General features: G+C 41.5%; 1 protein-coding gene across 8 annotated transcripts in view; it reads left to right on the top strand.

Moving 5' to 3' along the window:
- PLEKHM3 (pleckstrin homology domain containing M3) overlaps positions 1-21896 on the top strand; it is a 182254-nt gene that overhangs the window by 37692 nt on the left and 122666 nt on the right. For all 8 annotated transcript variants that reach the window (XM_061204312.1, XM_061204302.1, XM_061204321.1 and 5 more), the window contains one exon: positions 5282-6217. In XM_061204312.1, the coding sequence (XP_061060295.1) occupies positions 5282-6217 (936 nt within the window). The remainder of the gene's footprint in view (positions 1-5281; positions 6218-21896) is intronic.

The following is a 21896-nucleotide window of genomic DNA, read 5'->3' as shown; positions in this document are numbered from 1 at the left end:
GCCAAAACTGAATTGTAAGCACCTTGAGGATGTCTGTCATCTTTGGATCTCCAATAAAGCTTAGTGTTCTACTTTGCACATAGTTGGTACTCAGTAAATGTGTGTCAAATTGCTTTGCTCCCTTAGTTTTGAGCCCATGTGTAGTTGTAAATCCTGTTTCCTAGGCTTTCAGATCTTAAAATCATCTATCCTTTTAGCTAACAATAGCCTAGATAACCTGTAGAGAAACTGAAAAGAAAGATGATGAAGGGCAAAGGAAATGTAATAAATCTGTTGAACTTTGAGAGGCAGTCCTTTTGGGCTTGTCTAGGACAGAATGTGATTCTGTAGCATCATGGTACTCCATTCACTCTCTACTTTGGCTTCCTTTCACATTTATTCATCTTGTTGTAAGAACTTAAATGTTTCCTTTAAATTTGCCTAGATAATTTTGATTTGAAATACTGACACCACATAGGCTTTTGAGTTCTTTGAAAATGTTAAAACGTTGCTCTTTATCTTTCATTTTAAACTATTGTCTGATCTTTGAAGTCCTAGTCTTATGATGTCGTCCATGGTGCTGACTCAGGCAGTTCAGACTTTCTTGGTAAATTAAATGTTTACCTAAATGTTTCATTTATTGTGATCTGGGACATGGTGGTTTTTAAAAAAACAGAATTGCATAAAGTAACCCAAATGGAAGCACATTTTAATTACATATGCTAATATATGCAAACATGCCTAATTATTATTTATAATATTATTATTACATATGTATACTGTCTAAAGGCTTCCTATCAAATGCTCTACAGTCTGGGCAGAAGGATTGTGGGTGCCGGGATGTGGAGGCAGAAACTTTTTTTAATTATATCTTATTGATTTGCTTGGAATACTTTTATTATATAATTTAGTACATATTTGATGAGTGTGAAATAGTATCTGAAATATGAGTCATCAGGGTGGTGTAGCCATAGAGCCATGGGGCTTCAGAGGAGGACAGTTGTGTTCAACTAGAGGGGACAAAGAAAGGCTTCAGGAAAAGGTGAGATTTTATACTAGCTCTCAAGTATGATGAAAACATGGACAAGCAGAGATGCAGGGAAATCTAGGCAGGGAGAACAGTGAGAGAAAATGCCTGAGGTCGGGAGGGGCCAGTAATGGAAGCCACAGCAAGTCCCCTGGCTGGAGTGTGGGGAGTGGAAGAGAGTGGCTGCAGTGTGAAAGGTCCCTGGGGAAATTCAACACGGAGGGGCCCGGCTAACATCCTCTGAACCTCCTAATCAATCTCCATATCCACGCAAGTAGGACAACCACCTGTAACATATTCTTGCATAAAAAAAAAAAAAAACGAACTGGATCTTGAGATCTAAATAGCAGATGAGGGACTTCCCTGGTGGCGCAGTGGTTGACTCTGCTCCCAATGCAGGGGGCCCGGGTTTGATCCCTGGTCAGAGGACTAGATCCCACATGCGTGCCGCAACTAAGGAGCTGGCGAGCTGCAACTAAGGAGCCTGCCTGCCGCTACTAAGACTCGGTGCAACCAAATAAATAGATAAATATTTTAAAAAATAATAGTAAAATAAGTAAATAGCAGTTGATGGAAAACCTGGGAAACAGGAGCATTTGACTGATACCGTGAGGATACACTCAGCCAAATCCAGAATGTGAGAAATTCTACAGGACAAAGGAATGAATTTCTTCAATAAATACATGGCATGAAAAAATAAAAGGAGAAAGAGGGAATTGTTATAGATTTAAAGAGGCTTAAAAGACCTACCAACCAAATCAAGGTGTGGACCTAAATCGAGCAAACCATCTGTATAAAGAAATTTTTTGAGAGAATCTGGGAAAATGAGATACAGACTGGGTATTAGATAAGGAATTATTCATGTTTTGGGTGTGAAACTGGTATATATATATATTCTTATCTGTTAGAGATACAGCCTGAAATATTTACAGTAGAAATGATAAAATGTCTGCAATTTGCTTTCAAGTATTCCAGCAAAAGCAAACAAACAAACAAAAAACAATAAAAAGCAAGAGTTGGAGGGGAGTGGGAGAGAGGAAACAAGAATAGCGGAAACCTGATGACTTTTAAGCGAAGGGGTGAGCCCACAGGTGTCCATTTTACTCTTCTCCATGCCTTTGACTGTGTTTGAAATTTTCCATGAGAAAATGTGTTAAGGCCAGTCTAAGGAGTTTGGACTTTATTGTGTAGCACCAGGAAACTTGTGCAGGGCTTTGGGCTGATGAGGAGGGCATGGGAAAGGTTATGAGTGATCCAGAAAGGTTACCCCGGTAACTGAGTGTGACATGGCGGGGTGCGGGGGGAGGACTTGAAATGGGAGCCCATTTAAGATCTTGATTAAGATGGTGGCCTGAGAATGGGAACTTTTTTGAGAACAGAAAGAGGAAATAATGGCAAAAGAGGAACTCTTCGGTGGGTTGGCAGTACAGAAATGAATCAGGCTCATGAGGGGGAAAATCCCCTCTTCCTCTTCAATCAGTAGCAATTTTTGTCCTTAAGCCACTGTGCTGGGTACTGTGGGACCAGGAGGAGAGGGAAAAGGGGTCTTTGTTGAGGAGGAACTGACCCAGGTCTTTGTAACTAGCCACAGTGGAAAGCAATGGGGAAGCAAAGAGTTCTCAAGTTCTTTTTGTTTATGTTTTTGTTTTTGTTTGCTCTTTTTCACAAGGGAATTACTCTCTTATGGTATCAATATGAAATTTACAGACACAGTGATTCATTTTGATCACCTTTCTCTATTTTCATTGGGGAAACAGCGATAATCTTTGTCAGCTGTTCTACCTGAACCATTTATGATATTAATTAAGACAGAGATAATATTGTTCATTCGTGAAATGGAACACTTTAGAAGAATGTATGTGATGAAATGATATGGTCCGGGGAAACAAAAGTTGAACTATAGTAAATGAACGAAAGCTTAGATTTAAGTATATAACTTCTGATTTATCAATAGCAAAAATATTCAAAATAAACTTCAGATTCAGTAGAAAGTAGCAGCTAGAGATTAAAGAGAAATGGTAGTTCTCCAGCCCTCTACAGTCAGATAATTAATACTTCACACACAACATATTAATAAGGTTTGATATAAACAGGCCCTCCAGAAAGGAATACATGCTGAGAATAGTTTCCTGATCACATCTGTTCTCTTCTTTTCCAAGAAATTACACTACAAACTGCAGCCTATAAGGATGGGCCATTTCCTATGATTAACACCCCTCTTTTCTATCTCAGTTTAACATACCTATTTAGAGAGGGCTGAGCCGAGGTGGGGAGAAAATATTGAAACACAGTGCGTTCTTTACCTTATTCTGCAGCAAGAAGGTGGGGGAACTTTTGAGACTCCGTGTTAGACTTCTATTCAGTCCACCCAAGCTGGCATCTGCCACCCTAGCTTATACAGTCGGAAAGGAGTGAGGTTTGCTTCTGGCTTGGGTCCAATTATAGTTAGAATTTCTAATTCGTGGAAGCTGTTGTAAAAAGCTCTCAGGGAGGAAAGAAAAGGAGAGGAAAATTCCTAGCTAAAAGCAAGAGAGATGGTTTTTATTTTATTTGGGGATGCATGCCTGAGCTGTTGGGTCACAGGAGGGATGGGGATGGAGGGACGCGAGGTTATGGGTCTTATTATGGAAAAGGTTGAACTGTCATCGGCACCTGATGGAAATGAGAGGAGGAGAGGCGGCATCAGTGTCTCTAACAGCACTGCCTCTCTTACTGCATTATCAGCAAAGAAAACAGAGAATAGGCATCCATTATCTCTCTCTGCAAAGGGATTAGTGTGGGTTGCAAGAAATTAATGGCTTTTGAATTACCACAGAAATACTAATGAATGTCAGGAGCAGAGATGTAAAGCAGGTAAAACTGGCTTTTCTCTACCGCATTTCTCTCATTTTCTCTTTTGGTTTGCTATTTTAAGATCTAGATCTGTGTTACTCTTTTTTTTTTTTTTCTCCAGCCAAGATCAGAAATCATACCCTTTGGGAATGTGATTTCTCTTCTTCAGGGAGTGACTCAATTAGTTTATGACTGTCTCCGACGTGTGTCAGCAAAAAGATTGAGAAACATCTCAGAAATGAAAAGCTCTACTAGGGAGGAGAACTCCCTCATTTTCACGCCTGATGAAAGTATCAGGACATCTCCCAAGTGACAGTCCCCTTTTATTAAAGTATGAAATTTGTATCTGTTGCAGCTAATCATTGATTAAAGATGGCATGACCAGATGAACTTGTGAAACACAGGGGAAGAGAAGGGAAGGGAATTATACCTATTATATGCTGGACATTATAGTAGAAGCTTTATTTCTATTCTAATTCAACAAGTACTTACTAAGTACCTACTGTGTACCAGGCATTACACTATGTGCTGTGATACAAGGATGACAGGACAGGCCTTGCCCCTGTCCTCAGTGGAGCTTACAGACCAGTAGCGAAGACACACTTCTTTAAAAATTGTAAATTATTTTTATAATTTAAAAATTATAAACTGTATTATAATACAGCCTGATGAGAGCCCATTAGAGAGGAATAATATAGTAAGGATCCCTGATACTGACCCGGGGATGTGTCTGTGCAGGTGAGGGAGTGGGGTTGGGAGAGTCAGGACAAACTCCCTTTCTGGAAGAGAGGATGGCTGAGTGAAGGATAAGTGTGTCCCAGCTGGTGGAAGTGGTGGGAAAGGGGCATTGCAAGCCGAGGGAACAGCATAAGCAGGCTCAGAGGTGAGAGGAACTGCTATCCAAGCAGAGATCTAAGAAGTGAGTAGTCGAGGCACGGCTGGAGAACTGGTTATGAGCCAGAAGGCTCATGGCCTGGCCTTGAAGACTGATGGGGGCATCTGAGAAACAGGAGTTTGTGAGAAGTGCAGTGCACTTCATTCTCTGGTCTTTCCATTGGCCCTTCCTGGCTTTACCTACCTAAAGAAAGATGAGTATTAGCAGGGAGTTAGGTCAGGTGGCAGGAGGAACATTCTGTCTCTCGTATTTGGTACTCTGTAGAACGTTATCTAGAAAACAAGAAATCCTGGCAAAGCGCGGTTGTTTCATGGGCCCACATGGCATGGTCCCAGTCATTCGGTGTTTCTGCTTTCCGAACAGACTTCTGCATGTCACATTGACCATGAACCCCCAACACCCCCCTCCCCAGTACTTACTCTTGAGCCAGAAGCATGTCAACCCCTGATCTGTTTGGTTTCTGACACCCGCCTTTTCATCTCATTCAGTTCATTCAAATTAATGGATTAATATGTTGCTTCTTTTTATTTTTTTCCCTTTCTTTCTAGAACACAAGCAGGCATTCCCAAACATTCTGAAAAAGGGTTACCTGGAGATTCGGAAGGACCATGACAGTTACTGGCAAAGCTGTTACGCAGAACTCTCCCCCTACAGCTTATACTTCTACAGCCTCGACAGCAGTGGGAATCAAAACCTCTATGCCACGTACCAGCTGTCACACTTCCAGAGCATATCTGTTCTGGGCAACCTCGAGGCCAGGCTGGTGGATACTGTTCTGTATGACAACACTCAGCTGCAGCTAAAGGCAGTGTCGCCATGGGAGGCTTTGGACTGGGGTCAGAAGCTTTGGGAAGGTGTGCAGGCCGCCGCGCCTGCTTACGTGGGACGGCCAGGGGAGCTGGCTGACTCACCGGGGCTCGGTCATCATGTCGACTGTGCACAGAATCGTTGCTTGCAGAAGAAGTCCAGCAAGCTGCTCGTGCCATCCCCTGTCTTGGATAGCCCCAAAGAGTACCAGAACATCCTCAAATCGGGGACGCTGTACAGGCTGACCATCCAAAACAACTGGAAGGCATTTACGTTTGTCCTGAGCAGGGCCTACCTGATGGCTTTTCAGCCCGGCAAGCTGGACGAGGATCCCCTGCTGAGCTACAATGTGGATGTGTGTCTGGCCGTCCAGATGGACACCCTGGATGACTGTGACTCTTGCTTTCAAGTCATTTTCCCCCAAGATGTCCTCCGCCTCCGTGCTGAGACCCGGCAGAGGGCCCAGGAGTGGATGGAGGCTCTGAAAACAGCTGCCAATGCGGCAAGGAGTTCAGAACAAAACCTGCAGGTCACGCTGAGGACCAAACCCAAGGATCAGATGGGTGGGCATGAACTCAGGAAGAACAAACGCCAGTCTGTGACCACCAGCTTCCTCAGCATCCTGACGACTTTGTCTTTGGAACGAGGACTCACTGCTCAGAGTTTCAAATGTGCAGGTATGAAACAAATTTTCAGCCTAAAGCTCATTAAAGAACAATCCTGAATCCCACAATTGGAATTCCCTTTAAAAATCCCCTCAAGAGACCAGTCCTAGCTAGCTGCCTCTTGTTTAAAAGGCATCTCTCCTTTAAGGAGTTTGCTATATTAAACCATCTGTCCGTCTTCATGCCATGCTGGTGAAGTAAGTAGAAGCAGCTCTGATCTACCCACTGAATCAGAATGACTTGGCTGAAGCATACCAGGCTAGAATTTAGGCTTCCTGAGTCTGCTGTGATGACATTTCCTCTGCCTTCTTAAATAAAGGTCACTGGGAATGTGGATGTCACAGATTGTCTCCTAAGAGACATTCAAGCCCAAAGCTAACTACTAGCACTCCTTAGGCGAGGAAAATGTCTGTAGTCAGTAACTGTCATTGATCATGACCTTGTCAAACCCTGTTAAGGTAGAATCCAGAAAGTCAGCCTTGACAGAAAACCTGGAGGTGGCTAAGAGCAGGGCTAAGATGATTCAGGAGATGACCTCTGAGTCACGATGGGCCGGTGCCTCATCCTGGGGAAGCCTGAGGCTACTGGAACTGCTGTGGAGGGTGAGACACAAGGTGGAGGCCAAGGCAGTCATCTGTTAGTTCTTAAAACCCTATTACTGCTTCTCTCCCCTACTCACCATTCCTCTCACCTTCCCCCAGACAGTAAACCAGAAAGAAGACAACCCGCACTAAACCAAGTCTATATATCTCCTGTAAATGAAATCAAGTTATTTCAGTAAACCCCACAGTTTGTCACAAGAAATTTACCATGAAGGTAGCTTTAATTGGAAGCCTGATTTGGAAAATTTCAATTCAAGTGTATCAGATTTAAGTATGTTGTTTAGAAATGAACAGGAAACTCACCACCAGTCAAGACCAAATTTTCAATTTCGTGCTTGTTTCTGCATTGAAAAGCCAAATAGTGGTGGCACAGTGAAACTTTGAATTTAAGTTAGTTATGATGATCGCCTTTACTATTGAAAAATAATTTACCCAAAGGGGAGATTAAGTAAATCATCCCTGCTTTGTCTGGAGGGCCTCGGTAACTGGGAAGCAGACACTTGTAGGGTGGGATGGGAGAGACCAGCAACCCCGAGCCGATAAAGAAGCCGTACTAGGTGAGGGCCATATGTGTGCAGGCATGAGTGACCTTGTGTTAAGTCAGCCAGCTACTTGTGGAAAATGCTTTTGAACTAAGGAGATGCTGGTTTTAGCACAGTTTTTAGAAATTATTGACATTTCAGTGTCTTATTATACTAGTGCATATATTATATTTCAAAGTTCAGCCATTCAACAGTAATTTATAAGTGCTTACTCTGTGGACACGCTGGAATTATGGTACACTCCTGTGGCTTCAGACTGCTGAGAGCGGCAACAAATCTGCTTTCTTTTTTTTTTTTTTTTTAAAGATTTATTTTATTGATTAATTGATTGATTGATTGCTATGTTGGGTCTTCGTTTCTGTGCGAGGGCTTTCTCTAGCTGCGGCAAGCGGGGGCCACTCTTCATCGCGGTGCGCGGGCCTGTCACTATCGTGGCCTCTCTTGTTGTGGAGCACAGGCTCCAGATGCACAGGCTCAGTAGTTATGGCTCACGGGCCCAGTCGCTCCACGGCATGTGGGATCTTCCCAGACCAGGGCTCGAACCCGTGTCCCCTGCATTAGCAGGCAGATTCTCAACCACTGCGCCACCAGGGAAGCCCCAACAAATCTGCTTTCTTATTGGAATCAGGGAGAACAGCTCAGCTTAATTTTCAAGGTAGAGACCAGAGTATGAATCGGGAAACTTTCTAGTAAAAGAGGCAAGAAAAGCCTCAGGTGTTAGAAAAGATGGTCCCTTTGTGGGCTCCTACTTCACCTTCCTCTCCTAAGTTTGCTTCCTGATGGAGTGTGCCCTGCCCACATTCTGTACCACCTGAGTAGCATTTCTAACACTCAGAGGAAGCAGAGATGCAGGTAGAGGGTACCATTCAGCAGGTCCACCACATCTAGCAGTTGGAGAAATGAAAACAGGAAAAAGGCATAGAAAGATGAGTAGGAGAGACAGGGAGAAGGAAACTAAGTGGAAAAGAGTAGGAAAAGGATCACATAATGGGCTGGGATAGAACTTGGGGCAGCTGCTTTTTAGGGTCCATGTTTTAGGATGCTGCCCTTTGCTGTGTGAATCAGGTGCTCACTGAATAGCTGGCTGGAGAATAGGTTGGGGATGGGTGGTAATGGGGAACCCAGGAGACAGGGGTAATGTAGTCTAAAACTCCTTTGCTACTCGGCTTTTACCTTCATGCTTTGGTTTGGAGTTCTAATGGGGCACAGGTAGGTTTCTCATTTGGCATGGGGAGAAGTCAGTCCTAATTTGTACAGTGTGGCTGATTCTCAAGTAGAAATTTTTAATTTCACTTCAGTGCCCGCTTTTCCATCAGAAACTGCTACGCTCCGTTGCTTTATGGTACACGTGGGTTATGGGTAAGCGCGCCGGGAATACCGGTTTCCTACCTCGGTTAGGAATACTTCATCTCCTGTAGGGGGCAGAGTCTCAAAAGAAAAATATCAAAACTTGGTAAGCAAACCTGTGAATGTTTCCTAAATTATCTGGGAGGCTGTTTATTATATCAAAGATTATTATAGCAGATGGAACTTTAAAAATTGATTTATGTTTCTCACAAACACAGTTAATCTAAACCAGCTGTTTATTCATTTAGTACTTGTGTCCCCTAACTTTTCATCCTCATAAAAACACACATTCAGTGAAAAATCTGGTTATATAGCATGTTTACCTCCCAAACTGTCAAAAAGTCCAGTAAATCATTTTTAGTTGAATCTTGGCTTTATCATTTTAGGGAGAAGCTAATTCACCGTATTTCATGGTTTAAGTGAGCCTCTTTAGACTACAAGTATTTATGTCCACTTAGTCCCTCCCCCTTTAAATATTTTTGATGAGTAAACTTTAAAAGTGGAAGATTGCACTGAGCAGCTCTTTATCGTGATGTCATTCAGTTGCTATTTGGGGGAGCCACAAATGTTGGCTTTTAAATCTACAAAATAGTGCAGTTGGCCTCACTTCACTAAATTCTTTCTGTAGGTGAAGAATTTTCTATATCCTTTTTTGAAACTTAAAGAGCCCTTGCAGAGAAAATGGACTCAGACCATCCCCAAATGCCTGAGGTTACGGTTTTAAAAATACATGCTTGTGCATAACTGTGTATTTCTTAACACGTGCTTGAACTTTTTATAGTTGTATTTGATTATGTGTGGTTTGTTCCATGGCTTCCTCTCCAGATCCATGGCTGCCCTGTATTAGGAAACCCAGCTACAGTGGTCTTCTTGCTGTTATGGAACCTACCTTGGTCATTCATGCCTCCAGGGCCTTTATATTTGCTGCTCCTTATTCCTGAGAACATGCCTTTGAAAATTAAGTTCTTCCATTCATTCTACCGTTTATTGTGTGCCGAGTTTCTGACCACATGCCCCAAACTCAGGTGCACCTGGACGAGTCAGTGCTGCGAGAAAGCAAACGTGGTCCCTGTCCCTGCCTTCATGGAACTTGCAGTCCCCTGGGGAAAACAGACATTAATCAGATACTCACATCACCAATGCCAAATGGCAACTGTGAGCGGGGCTGCGGAAGTTAGGCCCACAGGTCAGATTAGAGAGCTGTCAGAGGTGGTGCCATGTGGAACTCTGTGAAATTGCAGACAGTCATTTTTGACCTACAAAAAAAAGGGCAGTTTGATAAGGTTGAACTTCATGTTTGACCCTGAAGTCCCAGAACGTTCCTGAGCAGAGGAGCATGTGAGGAAAGTGGTGTTTAAGAACAATTAATTTGCTGGTGCTTTAGTACAGCTTTACAGAAACACATTGGGAGCAGAAAATGAGGAATGCTTCTTTAATGAAGTCACTGGTTGGGATTCAAAATTATGTTTAGCAATGGGGCATCTGTAGTGTTAAAATATTAATGCTAAAACAAATGACTGTGCAGCTTATTAAAATATTTATGGGGTATGTACCTGTAAGTGGTTCTAAATGAGGTTGTTCACAGAATGCTGTATAAATTCAATTATAAGGCAGTAGCCTGGTTTTCTTCTGGAATTAGGCATGTGTACATATCTATTTCCCCTCAATAGATGCATGGTTTTCTTGGCACTAATACATACAGTTTTTTTCCTCTAATTTCCCAACAAAAAGAAACCTAGCAATTGAGTATTATGATAAAAGGGCCCAGGCCCTTTTTTATAGATGCTACAAGAGATGCAAAGCTCCGGTCTTGAAGTGTCTTACTGCTTTGTAATCTGAAGGTGAAATCGGACAGCCCACTGTGGGGCAGTGTTCCTGATTCTGAACTGAAATTGAAAATGTTAATGGAAGAGACAGCAAGAAAACAGTGAGCTGAGGGGATCCCCTCCACCATTTCACACTGTCAGTTTTTATGGTTTTACTCCTTTGGCTGCTGTTTAACCTCTTGGGACTGCTGTTGGTAATTACATCTCTCTGGCATTCAGAGCATTTTGCTTTCCTTTTTTTCCCCCCAGCCGTTGGGAGGGGTAAGCCCAAGGTGGGGGGGGGGGAGTTTTGCTGTGAATTCTTCAGCCATTTAGTGCAAATTCCTGTAATTACCGGCATTGTGTCCTCTCTGAATGGCACATAATACAGCAGAAGCCATTCCTAATTGAGACCTTACAGGAGGTACAAATCCTCTCTTTGTTCAGCCTGACAAATTAGTGCCAGAAAGTGGCAGGGTCCGAGTGGGAATCAAAGGCAAGAAACACAAAGATGGAACTTAAGGCTACAGTAATAACCCTCTCTTGTCCTGAAGGGAGAAAAGGAATGACCAATGAAAAATGAAGTTTTTTTTTGTTATAAATTCCCTTGACATGACAGCACCTTGGGGCTGCTCTATTTATTTAGCAAAAGTGATTAAATAGTAATACAACAGGACTGCCCATTGTTTCCACGGGTGCCCCCCACCTCACAGACCCCTGCTGCCTCGGCTAATTGATTGACAATGAACCTCTGATAAAGAAGTATGTTGTTAGGACCTGAGGTGGGGGGAGCCTTTTTTCCCTCTCTTTGTGTGTCTGAGTGAGTGAGTGTGAGTGTGTGTGTGTGTGTGTCTGAGTGTGAGTGTGTGTGTGTCTGAGTGTGAGTGTGTGTGAGATTTCCTTTTTGCTTGCATTGCACTCCAGTTTTTCTTTGCCCCGCCCCTTCTCTCCCCTTCTTCTCTCCCCTTGCTTCCCGCCACCCCTCCACCCCAAGCTTTTCAGCAGTTGCTCCCAGCCGACATTCACAAGCAGGTAGTGAGGAATGAGGATCCTAGTGCAGGCTTTTGACAAATTTATCTTTGGAGCAAATTTCCTCCTCTCCCCCTGGTCCATTTAAGGCAGAACAGCAGTGTGAGAAGAGAGAAAAGGGGAAGGGGGCTGATTATTGGTGCTTTAAGGTCAGAAAAGTGTTCTTGTTTTTGTTTTTTTAGTTTCTCATTTGTGGGAACGGATGTCTGAAGCTAGTCTTTCAACTAAGAAGCTGTGCACTAATAACATTTACATGTGTGTGTGTTTTGGAGGTGTTGTGGAATAAGAAATAAAAATTTGAATTATCTAATCTCCCCTCAGTTCCTGAGAAGCCAAGATGGATTATTTTAAGATAGAACCTGGCTGCTTGTGGTGTAACTCAGCACCCCAAGATTGCTGTAAATTGTGGGAAGATGACCAAAGGCCTCTAGGCAGATAATTAATAGCCCCTGGTTATATATGCCCAACTAGCTAAGCTGAAGCTAAATCCCTAATTTAACTCTGTTACAGCTGCAAAAACAAATCATTTCAAGCCCCTATGAAAGCAAAATATATTAAACAAACAGTATCGACCTTGTTAATACCACATGGCATTTCATGTGATAAATGAGGGCGTCTTTCTGGCAAAGGCCTGTTTTATGACATCGTTTAGACATAAAGGATACCTTTACCCTGGTAATATAAGCATCCCTGATAGAAAGTATGGAGTGGTTAATTATTCATTAAATAGCTGCCAGTCTGGAAGTAAGCAATATTTCTGAGTTGGGCATAGTTAGTTACTTATTGGCCTCAGAGTAAATCATGCAGAATGGCAATTCTTAAGAAAAAGAGAAATTGAATTTGGGAACTAATTATGCATGTGAGTCTAGGTAAAGAAAGGTCTGTAGGTTTTCAAGTGCCAAGAAGAAAAGTTATACAACTTATAACTCATGCTCCTGAAAAAGCAAATTCTAGCATAGCCAAAAATCTGTTTTGATTCCCGTGTGAAAAATTAGGGTATCCTCTAGTAGATTTCCTTAGATCTCCTAAGGAAATGAGAGACAGAAATAAAAAGACATTGACTTTCCATGATATCTTCAATTCCTATCTTTACTACTATTTTCAAATTTGCCTTCCACTTATTAGGGATAGTAATACAGTGAAGATTTATTTGACTTAAGGAATAGGCAGGTAGCCAACTGGAGGAGAAAAAAACAATTAAGGAAGACTCAGCTATGCCCCTCAAAACATATAAATAGCTTGGATAAATGAGAATTGTTTAGTCCATTGTTGCCTTCTCACTTTGTATTGTCTAAGTTATTTTGTTTTTGAGTGTATTTGATTGTTATCTCCCAGAGAAGTAATCTCTAGTTAGTTAGTTTTTGGTGCATGCTGGAGGGCTAAGTTTTATTTCCCCAACCTTGAATATGACCATGGAGGGGTTGCTGACAGTAAAATCCTTAAGTGGAGTTTTAGTGGAGGGTTTATTTCAACAAGCATTTATTAAACCCTTCATGTACACCACACACACGCTCTACCAGGCACCTCAGGATATCTAAGTGGGAGTGAGGTGCAGGCTGTGCTCTTCAAAGACATCTAGAATAACTACCCCCCAAAAAGGGTACTGGGGGGACTGAGAGACAAAGGGGTCAAGCATCATGGCCACTGGTTTGGAGACCCATACATCCATGTCTGAGTTCATGTCAGAGAATCCCTGTTGTAGAGAACTTGAAAGCTCAAGTGCTAAAGGGTGTCTCTCCTCACTTCCGCATTTTAAACTTTATCCTCCTACTTCCTGCAGAATTAATCTCAGGGGAACATCGCCTCAGCTTTTAGTACCATCTGTCAAAGATAAAACTTGAATTTCTGTTATGTGCTCATTAGGTAGTAGGTGCGATGGGAGATATAAGACAAGCATAGATGTGGCCTGGACCCCCAGGACTTTATAGTCTGGTTGAAAATGCACAAAGGAAAAATGAGGGATTACTAGGCAGTTAAGTCAGATCCATGCTTAGTGTTCAGAAAAGCATTTGGCAAAACCCTCAAGACAGAGAAACATGGGTTATCAGAGATTTTAGTTACGTCATTTTGTGAATGGTGAATGATTGGCAGCTTTACCCAAGGATTATTGACTAATGGATTCCTTTCAGCCTAGAATGTTGTCAGTAAAGGTACATGATAACAATGAGAAGCAGCATACTTTAGTAATTAGAGCGAGGACTCTGGAATCAGACTGGCTAAGTTTCTAGATCTGCTACTCACTAACTCTGTGACTCTGGGTAAATTACTTAACCTCTCTGTACCTCCATTTAAAAATCTCAGATGTGAGAAAATAATCACATCTACCCCAGAAGTTTGTAGTAAGAATGAAATGGGTTAAAAGGGCTTGGAACAGGGCCTGGCACATGGTAAGTGCTATATACGGATTAGCTATTTTTATTATTTGCCCACATAAGACAATAATTACCTGGATAAAGATATCATAGGCATACTTATCAAATTTGCAGCTATCTCAAAACTAGGTTGGACAGCTAATATGTTGAATGAGAGAATTGAGATTCTGAAACAAGCTAGAGGAATGGACCAAACAAGGTGAAATTTAGTAGGGATTAATAGATAGGACTATACTTATATTCAGAAAATTAAAGGCAAATATAGAAGGTAGGTTCTTCTGATCTCATGCTCATGTGGGCATGCAGATGAAGCCATGGGGAAGCCAGCATTTGTGCTGTTGTGGCTACACCAAATGCGTTCACAAAGCAGGTCCAGAAAGAAGAGAACACATCCTCACTGTGGCCAGACCACACCTGGAGATTTCAGTTATGGATGCTGCTCTGGAAGAACAAACAACCACATCTATTGACACCTGATAGGATAGTGCAAGGACTAAAAACCATGCCACACAAATGTAACCTGGAATAGGAAGGACACAAGTCGTCTCCACATTATTTGAAAGCTGCCATTTAGAAGAGAAAATAGGCTTACTTTGGGTAATTCCACTGGATCAAAGTAACAGAAATGCCCAGAGTAGAATGGATTTTCCCTTATTGAAGAGGGTTTGATGGCCATGGGTGAAAATGAGTAGAGTGGCAAGAGCCCTGGCCAATGAGACCAGAAGAACCTCAAGGCCAGTCACCTAACTTGTCTGAGCTACGTGTTCTCCTCTGCAGGATGAAGAGATTTATTAATTCAGCCCTTCTGCAAATATTTATTGAAGTTCTACTATGTTCTAAGCACTATGCTTGATGTTTAGTGAACAAGATAATCCCACTATGTGTCCTCACAGAACTTGGAAATTGGAAGCCAATTAAATAAGTAACTATAGCACATGAAGGTCTTTGAGTTTCCTTCCAACACTTCCATTTGTCTGGGATATTTTAGAGGAGATGGTTTTGCTCTGTATGGTCCCTTTTTTATTTCTCATTCTGTGATTCTTTGAATGTCTATAGAAGATTAGGGGAAATTAGATTAATGTGGTCCTCCGTTTAAATCTCATTTAATAAGTAATACCTTTTTCCTGTGGGTAAGAGAATTTAAAACATTAGAAATATCACTTGACTAAGAGGACAGGAGATGGGAATTTTTTTTTTATTGACTCTGATGTTTGTCATTGGATAAATTACTTTTTTGCAGTCTAAGTTTCTAGGTCCAGGAAATTCATTTTAAATAAAAATAAATGTATATGAAGAATGTGAATACACACTGAAATAGTACCATGACTATGGAAGAAGAGAAATGTTATATAATTTGGGTTTTGAACTATTTCACATCCTAAAATTCAGAGAGATTTGATCACTTTATATAAGTAGGCCGTTTGATTTTATAGGATATAAATTTGCTTTTTTGATTTATTCCTGGTATTCTCATCATAGAAGTCACATGTTGGTCTTTGATATGTTTCAGAAGAATAAAATCATTTTGAATTTCAGAAGATAGGGATCTTTTGATAGACCTTCCTGAACTTCATAGGCCATAGCTGTGCTATCTTTTTTTTTTTTAAAAGCTGTTCATTTCTCCTAGTCTTTGTTGCTATACTTTGGTCTGGAAAGTTCTTGTCCCTTTTTGTAGCTTCCTTTATGGTTAACATTGTTCTCATCATGTGTTCATTTCCGGCTAAACTTCTAAAGTAAGTGTTAATATACTATTGGACTCTATGTTGAGTTAAAAGTTTCTATTTACTGACCTTTCATTGGGAGGGAAATTGGTCTTGGTGTGGTTTTAGGACAGACTGGGGTAGGTTCTCTTAATTTCTAGGTAAGTTCCTTGAAAAACTAAGCTTTTCATGAAGTCCTAAGAGTAAGAACTACTGGAGAGGTTTTCTAAAATCCATTATACTGCCTAAAAGTAGAGACATACTTAAGTGAAAAACTTGCCATTTTAAAAATACATCTCTAGATAAGGAAATCTGGTAATATCCTAATACCAACTTATTTCTTGCGTTAATATTTTCATCTAGTCATTCATTCATTCATTCAACAGACATGGGCCACATACAGTCCCAGAAATTGAGGCATGGGGATAAACTAAAAGTTCATTTTAGCAGAAGAAAATATGACTGTAGACAAGACTTTATACCTTGAAATATGCTAATATAGAAAATGTTTTAATTAAATTATATTAATAAAAAACAACATGAAACTCCTTTACATGTTTCAGATGAAAAGTGGAGCAGGCCTGCAAAGCATTGTGCCCTGAGATCAGGGGTGACAGCCAGTGTTTGGGTACAGTTTTGTACTGTGCTTTGTTGAAGACTTGTAGGTGTGAAAAATCCTTTATACCCTTAAAGACTTATTTCCAAGCCTTCCTTGACCACTCTTCCCAAACCCCACTCTAATTCCCCAGGTAAATTTGAGCATTCCTCCTGCTTGACTCCACCCACCTCCACTGTCTTGGACCCATGGGCCTATGACTTGTGTCTCACTTTTTTGAGGGCAGGACCCCAGCACCTCTCAGACTGTGGTTGGAGCACCATGTGCATCGTGAATCATGAGCTTGATGTGGGGAGCCTTGGTTGGACCCTTTACTAGACCTGTTGAAGTCAGGATCTCTAGGATCAGGCCTAGAGATTTCACAAACTTTCCAGTTGATTTGCACACATACACAGTTTGAGAAACCACCAGCCTAGCCCATAGAATGTTCTTAGTGAATGGATCAAGTCATATTTCAGTTTTCTCTAGGTTATATAAGCTCATTTCCTTTAACTGTTTCTTCTACATATACTCAACATTTTAACCATTTAGTATCAACCTGCTGATAAGCCCTAGGGTTCCATATCCTCATTATATTCTGGAAACTACAATGATGTTCTCTTAGGGTTCTACCCAGTGGTGAATACAAATTAAGGAAGTGATTAGCTCAAGTCCTTGACCCACATTTTGGCTTCTTTTTTTAAGACATCCTAATGATATGTTTTTATTTTATACTTGATAAGCATATTTAGTATTTGAATTTTGAAAATAGCTTTTACCTCCCTCACCTTCTTTGCTCCCAGCCTGGTCATCGTTCACATAGATGACTACAGTGGCCTCCTAACCAGGCTTCCTGCTTCCATTCTAACCTTTTCTAAATCTTGTCTTAACTACAGTGAGTATGACCTTATTAAAATTCAGATTGACCCTGGTAGACCTTTCTTTACCATTTTTCAGTGGCTTCCCGCTTCTTTTGACATGAAGACCAGCATTTTTACAATGACCCGCCCCCCATGATTTGGCCTCTGCCCACCTCCTAACCTTCAACTCTTGCCCTCTTATCACTCTCTCCCACACTGAGTTCCAGCCACACTGACTTCACTCTGTTCCTCAAATGTACCACTTCCTTCCCACTTGCCTCAGAGCCTCTCCATGTGCAGTTGCCTCTCCCTGGAATCTTGCCACCCTCACCACTACCCCCAATGCATTCTTCAGGTCACTACTTAATATTCCTTTCTCAAGAACACCCTCTCCAACCAACCCCTCAGACTAACTTAGGACCTTTTTAGTTCCCTCTGCTATCATGCTGATCTAATACCTCCAGAAGAGTTTCAGAAAGCAAAACTTGAATTTGCTGGGCATCAGCAACTATTTGCATAGCATTTACATTCTATTAGAGATTGTAAGTAATCTAGAGATGATTTAAAGTATATGGGAGGCAGCGTGTAGGTTATATGCAAATACTACACCCTTTTATATAAGGGACTTGAACATTTGTGGATTTTGTTATCCACAGGGGGATCCTGGAACCAACACCTCATGGATACTAAGGAATGACTGTATTATTACAGCTTTGTTAGAAAGGATACAAATAAGGAACAGCCAAATGAAGAGACTCGGAGGGCAAGGTCTGGGAGGGCTCCAAACACAGAACTTCTGTGCCCTCTCCCCATGGAATCAGGGCGCATCTACCCCTCAGCACACCAATGTGTTCATCAACCAGGATGTTCCACAGAGCTTCAGTGTCCAGAGTTTTTATTGGGGTTTCATTATATAGGCACGATTGATTGAATCATTGACTTTGGAATTGAACTCAATCTCTAGCTCCCATTCCCTCCCCCAGAGGTCAGGCAGGCTCATAGTCCCAAGTCTCTAATCCTGTGGTTGATCATTCTGGTGACCACCCCCCATCCTGAAGCTATTTCGTGGTCCACCAGGACTTACTTCATTAGCATTAACTCAACTGTGATCCAAGGGGCTCATGAGTAATAAAGATACCTGTGTCACTGAGGAAATTCCAAGGGTTTTAGAAGCTCCCTGCCAGGAACTAGGAAGAAAGACCAGATAATTTTTTATGATACAACAGCTCAGGATATTGAGTGGGCCATTTCCACAGCAAAAATAGAACTTGGATGAAAAGAGAATGTGATGTTGTGGTTGCCCCTCAGACAGTGAGGAAGGTATGGCCTACTGACCCTGTTCCCTCATTTCTGGTGAGCTACTGGTGCCTTCCAGCACTGACTGCATCTGCCAGGGGAGGGGAGATTTCTGGTGGTATCTTGCTGGATCTCTCTGGAACTGATCAGCTTCAGAAGCAGATAAGAAACTGGCCGGCCTGGGGCTGCCCAGCCTGGCTACAGCCCTCCGAGAGCCCCAGCTCAAGGTGGTGGGGTGATGGACATGTCCAGTGACTTTGTGATTCCTGCTCTCTCACCCAGGTACCACTCTCATATCTTGGTTTAAAGTAGAGTGTTTCCTTTTTAAATGGCTATAAATAAAAATGATCAAGAAAATTAATTTTATGTATTACCTTTAACTGAAAATAATCTAGTTTATGCTATATACAACTTCTAGACATGGGAGCTAGGGTTCCAAAACCAGAGACATGTAGGCTTGTATCAGTTTCCAAAGAGTGAAAAATCACATTCTTTTTTAAATCCAGCTTTATTGAGACATAATTCACAAGTAACATTGTGTAATGTTAAGGTGTACAATGCGATGATCTGATATATGTGTATATTGTGAAACGATTGCCACAAGAAGGTTAGTTAACATATCCATCACCTCACAGTTACTTCTTTCTTTTTTTTTTTTTTTTTTTGGTGGTGAGAACTTTTAACATCTATTCTTTTAGCAACTTTCAAGTATACAGTACAGTATTATCAACTATAGTCATCATCATTCTAACCAGGTCTGTACTAGTATACCAAAGGTTGTGTCTTGTCCATATTTTTTTCAGTAATGTAAATAAATCATGTGGGGCTGAACCAAAAGCTTTGCTAAAAGTCACTTTCCCCCTTAAATCACCAGGCCCATACCTCTGACACAGAGGATAGACTTAGTTTGAAAGCCTTGGTCTCTTTCTTCCTTTACCAATGAAGATGTTCTTCTCAACCCCCAGAGTTTTAGAGACCAGACAAAATATTAGACACATGATTTGGTGGCTGGGAAGCATCCAGACTCAGTAGGATAAGTAATAAATTAGGAGCACAAGAGCCTAGTCTTCTGTTTACAGCCCTGCTACTGATTTATTATACAGCCTCAAGCTAGCCTTTTCACAGCCTTGCAGGTCAGCATCTTTGACACTATAACTTGAGGGACGATTAAACTTCTTGACTATGTACAATTCAAATGTTACAAAATGTCAGTTGCACCCAAAGTGCCAAATATTATATATCACTGCATTTTACCCCCAGAAAACATGGTGGGGGGGGAGGTTCTCTCTTGGATGAAGAGAGGTCTTGTTGTGACCTAAAAATGGATGGGAAACCTTTAGGAAAATGATATTTCTCATCTGCTGTTAGGATGAAGAATTTTAACTGAGTAAAAGGTGTCCAATAATGTGGGGGATTTCCTGGCTACCCCTTGAGCCCAGCTGTCCTGTATGACACTCTTCTTAATGATCTTCACCCACCAACAGGCATGCTCTGGTTTCCTGATTACCTCCCTCTTTCCTGCCCACTCCCATCATTGGATCCTGCCTGTCTGAGCCGTCATCCGTATAGAGGCTTTACAGGGTTAATAAATCATGCTTCTTCATTCTGCTTCTAGGGGTCAGGAGGATGGGGATCAAGATATCGCATGCATCGCTCATAGATCACATGTAATATTATATAATGGACCCTTAAATTAGATAGACTTATTCATGTGGTCACAACTGGAGTCCCTAAGGCCATGTCCTCTTGCCATAGCAGACAGAAAAACTGCTCCCTGTAGGCCAGCTGACGTGCCAAGGTCCTTCTTCTAAACTCCCTGGTCAGATACCTCATTTTTTTATCTGTGAGGAGTGCTGGATAAGCAATGGGGAAAGAAGCTGGGAATATTACTCTAGGAAGTTCCGCTCAAATGGCAACATGAAGACCAGGGAACAGACGTTTCCTACTTGAAGGTGTTGTGTGCTTTTTTTTTTTTTTCCAGTGTCCATAAATAAAAGTTTTATTGGCACACAGCCGCACTCATTCATTTATGTACTGTCTGTGGTTGCTTCTGAGTTGTAGGTGTTTCTTTGTGTCTTGCCTACCAGCTCTAAATATCCTGACACAAGCAGCCTGTCTTCAAGTATGAAACATATGGTTAAAAGATCAGCCTTGGTGGCAGTTGCAAACCTGTGTTTTTAGAGAGACAAGAAAGCTTGGAAAGCAGGCCAAAGAAGGCATAAGGGGAAGAGTAGGTAAAGAAAGTAGACCAAGGCAGTGCCTAAATCTTCTAGAACATAAAGGATTTGGTGTGGGGCGAAAATGCAGGAATTCAGCGCGGACTTAAAGGAAGCTGATGAAAGTGATTTTTTTTTACTTTGAGGCTGTTCCTAGTACTGTTCGGATCCACTCTCATGACTTTAATTTTATCAAATTGTTGTCATTACTAAAATAGCTCAAGTAGAAATTACTCTAAGAGATGCTGTCAGGGTTTCTTCGGAGGTTTCAGCAAAGAAGAGGAAAGGTTGTGTTTTAAAGATACTGTAAAGTTCAAAGAGACGAGACTCTCACAAAATAAGGAGAGACAAACAAGCATTGAGAATGGAGAGTAACGTGGAAGAGAAGTCAGAGGGGACCCTGGTGGGACAGTGTGTGTGACAGAAGCTACAGGCCAGACGAGACTGATGTACGTGGAGCCGTCTGTATACACACTGGAAGGAAACGTAAGGTCCAGAACAGAAAGGAAAGGCAGGTGCTTTTCAAGTAAATCAAAAAGATAATCTGAACTTCCAAGCCAATAAGAGGTTATTGACCTTTCAAAGCAATCATAATAGAGGTGCAACTGGGGAATCACGAAAAGAGTTAGTGGTGGTTTAATATAATGTTAAATACCAAGGGAAATCACTGTAGAAAGAACATAATTGGGACACACGATGGATCCTATGTGAGGAAAAAGAGTTCAGAGCAGGGCTGAGATTAGGGTGAGGGGAGTGAGGCGCTCGTTTGGGGCACAGAATTTAAGGGAATGCCAAAAAAAAACAGAAACAAAACTAAACCCTCAGTAACCAAGATAAATATTATTTTAATGTAATATTATTTAAAAATCAAAATTAATCCCCCAAAAATCCATGATGAACAAGTAAAAAATCTTTAATAGAGATAGGATCAGTATGATGGATTTTTCCTTTTGCCTCAGGCTCTAATATGGTTCAGAGGAGCATTCCAGTAAGACAGTTTACTTAAGATGTCTTCCCCCAAAGCTTTCAACATGTAAGTTCCAAGTTGCTCAGCCCAACATTCGCTTTGTTAATGTTGAGGGTGGTGAGGTTGACCTCCCTTTTCTGTCTAGGATTGCAGGGGTGCCAGATGGAATCCTGGTACTTCCATGTTTAAGATAGAACTGAAGGGGGTGGTGTGTAAGCTGTGACAGAGGAGCATTATTCCACCACCGGCAGCCTGCATGTCTAAAATAATCAGCTTAGTTTGGCCTCTTCTGTTTCTGCCATTGTTTTTCAAGTAAGGGTTATTGGTAGCAAGTGTTTCACCAGAAGGATTAATTTATGA

Source organism: Eubalaena glacialis, chromosome 1 (genome assembly GCF_028564815.1).
Source record: "Eubalaena glacialis isolate mEubGla1 chromosome 1, mEubGla1.1.hap2.+ XY, whole genome shotgun sequence".
Taxonomy (NCBI): domain Eukaryota; kingdom Metazoa; phylum Chordata; class Mammalia; order Artiodactyla; family Balaenidae; genus Eubalaena; species Eubalaena glacialis.
This window is presented reverse-complemented; position numbering and strand designations above follow the sequence as displayed.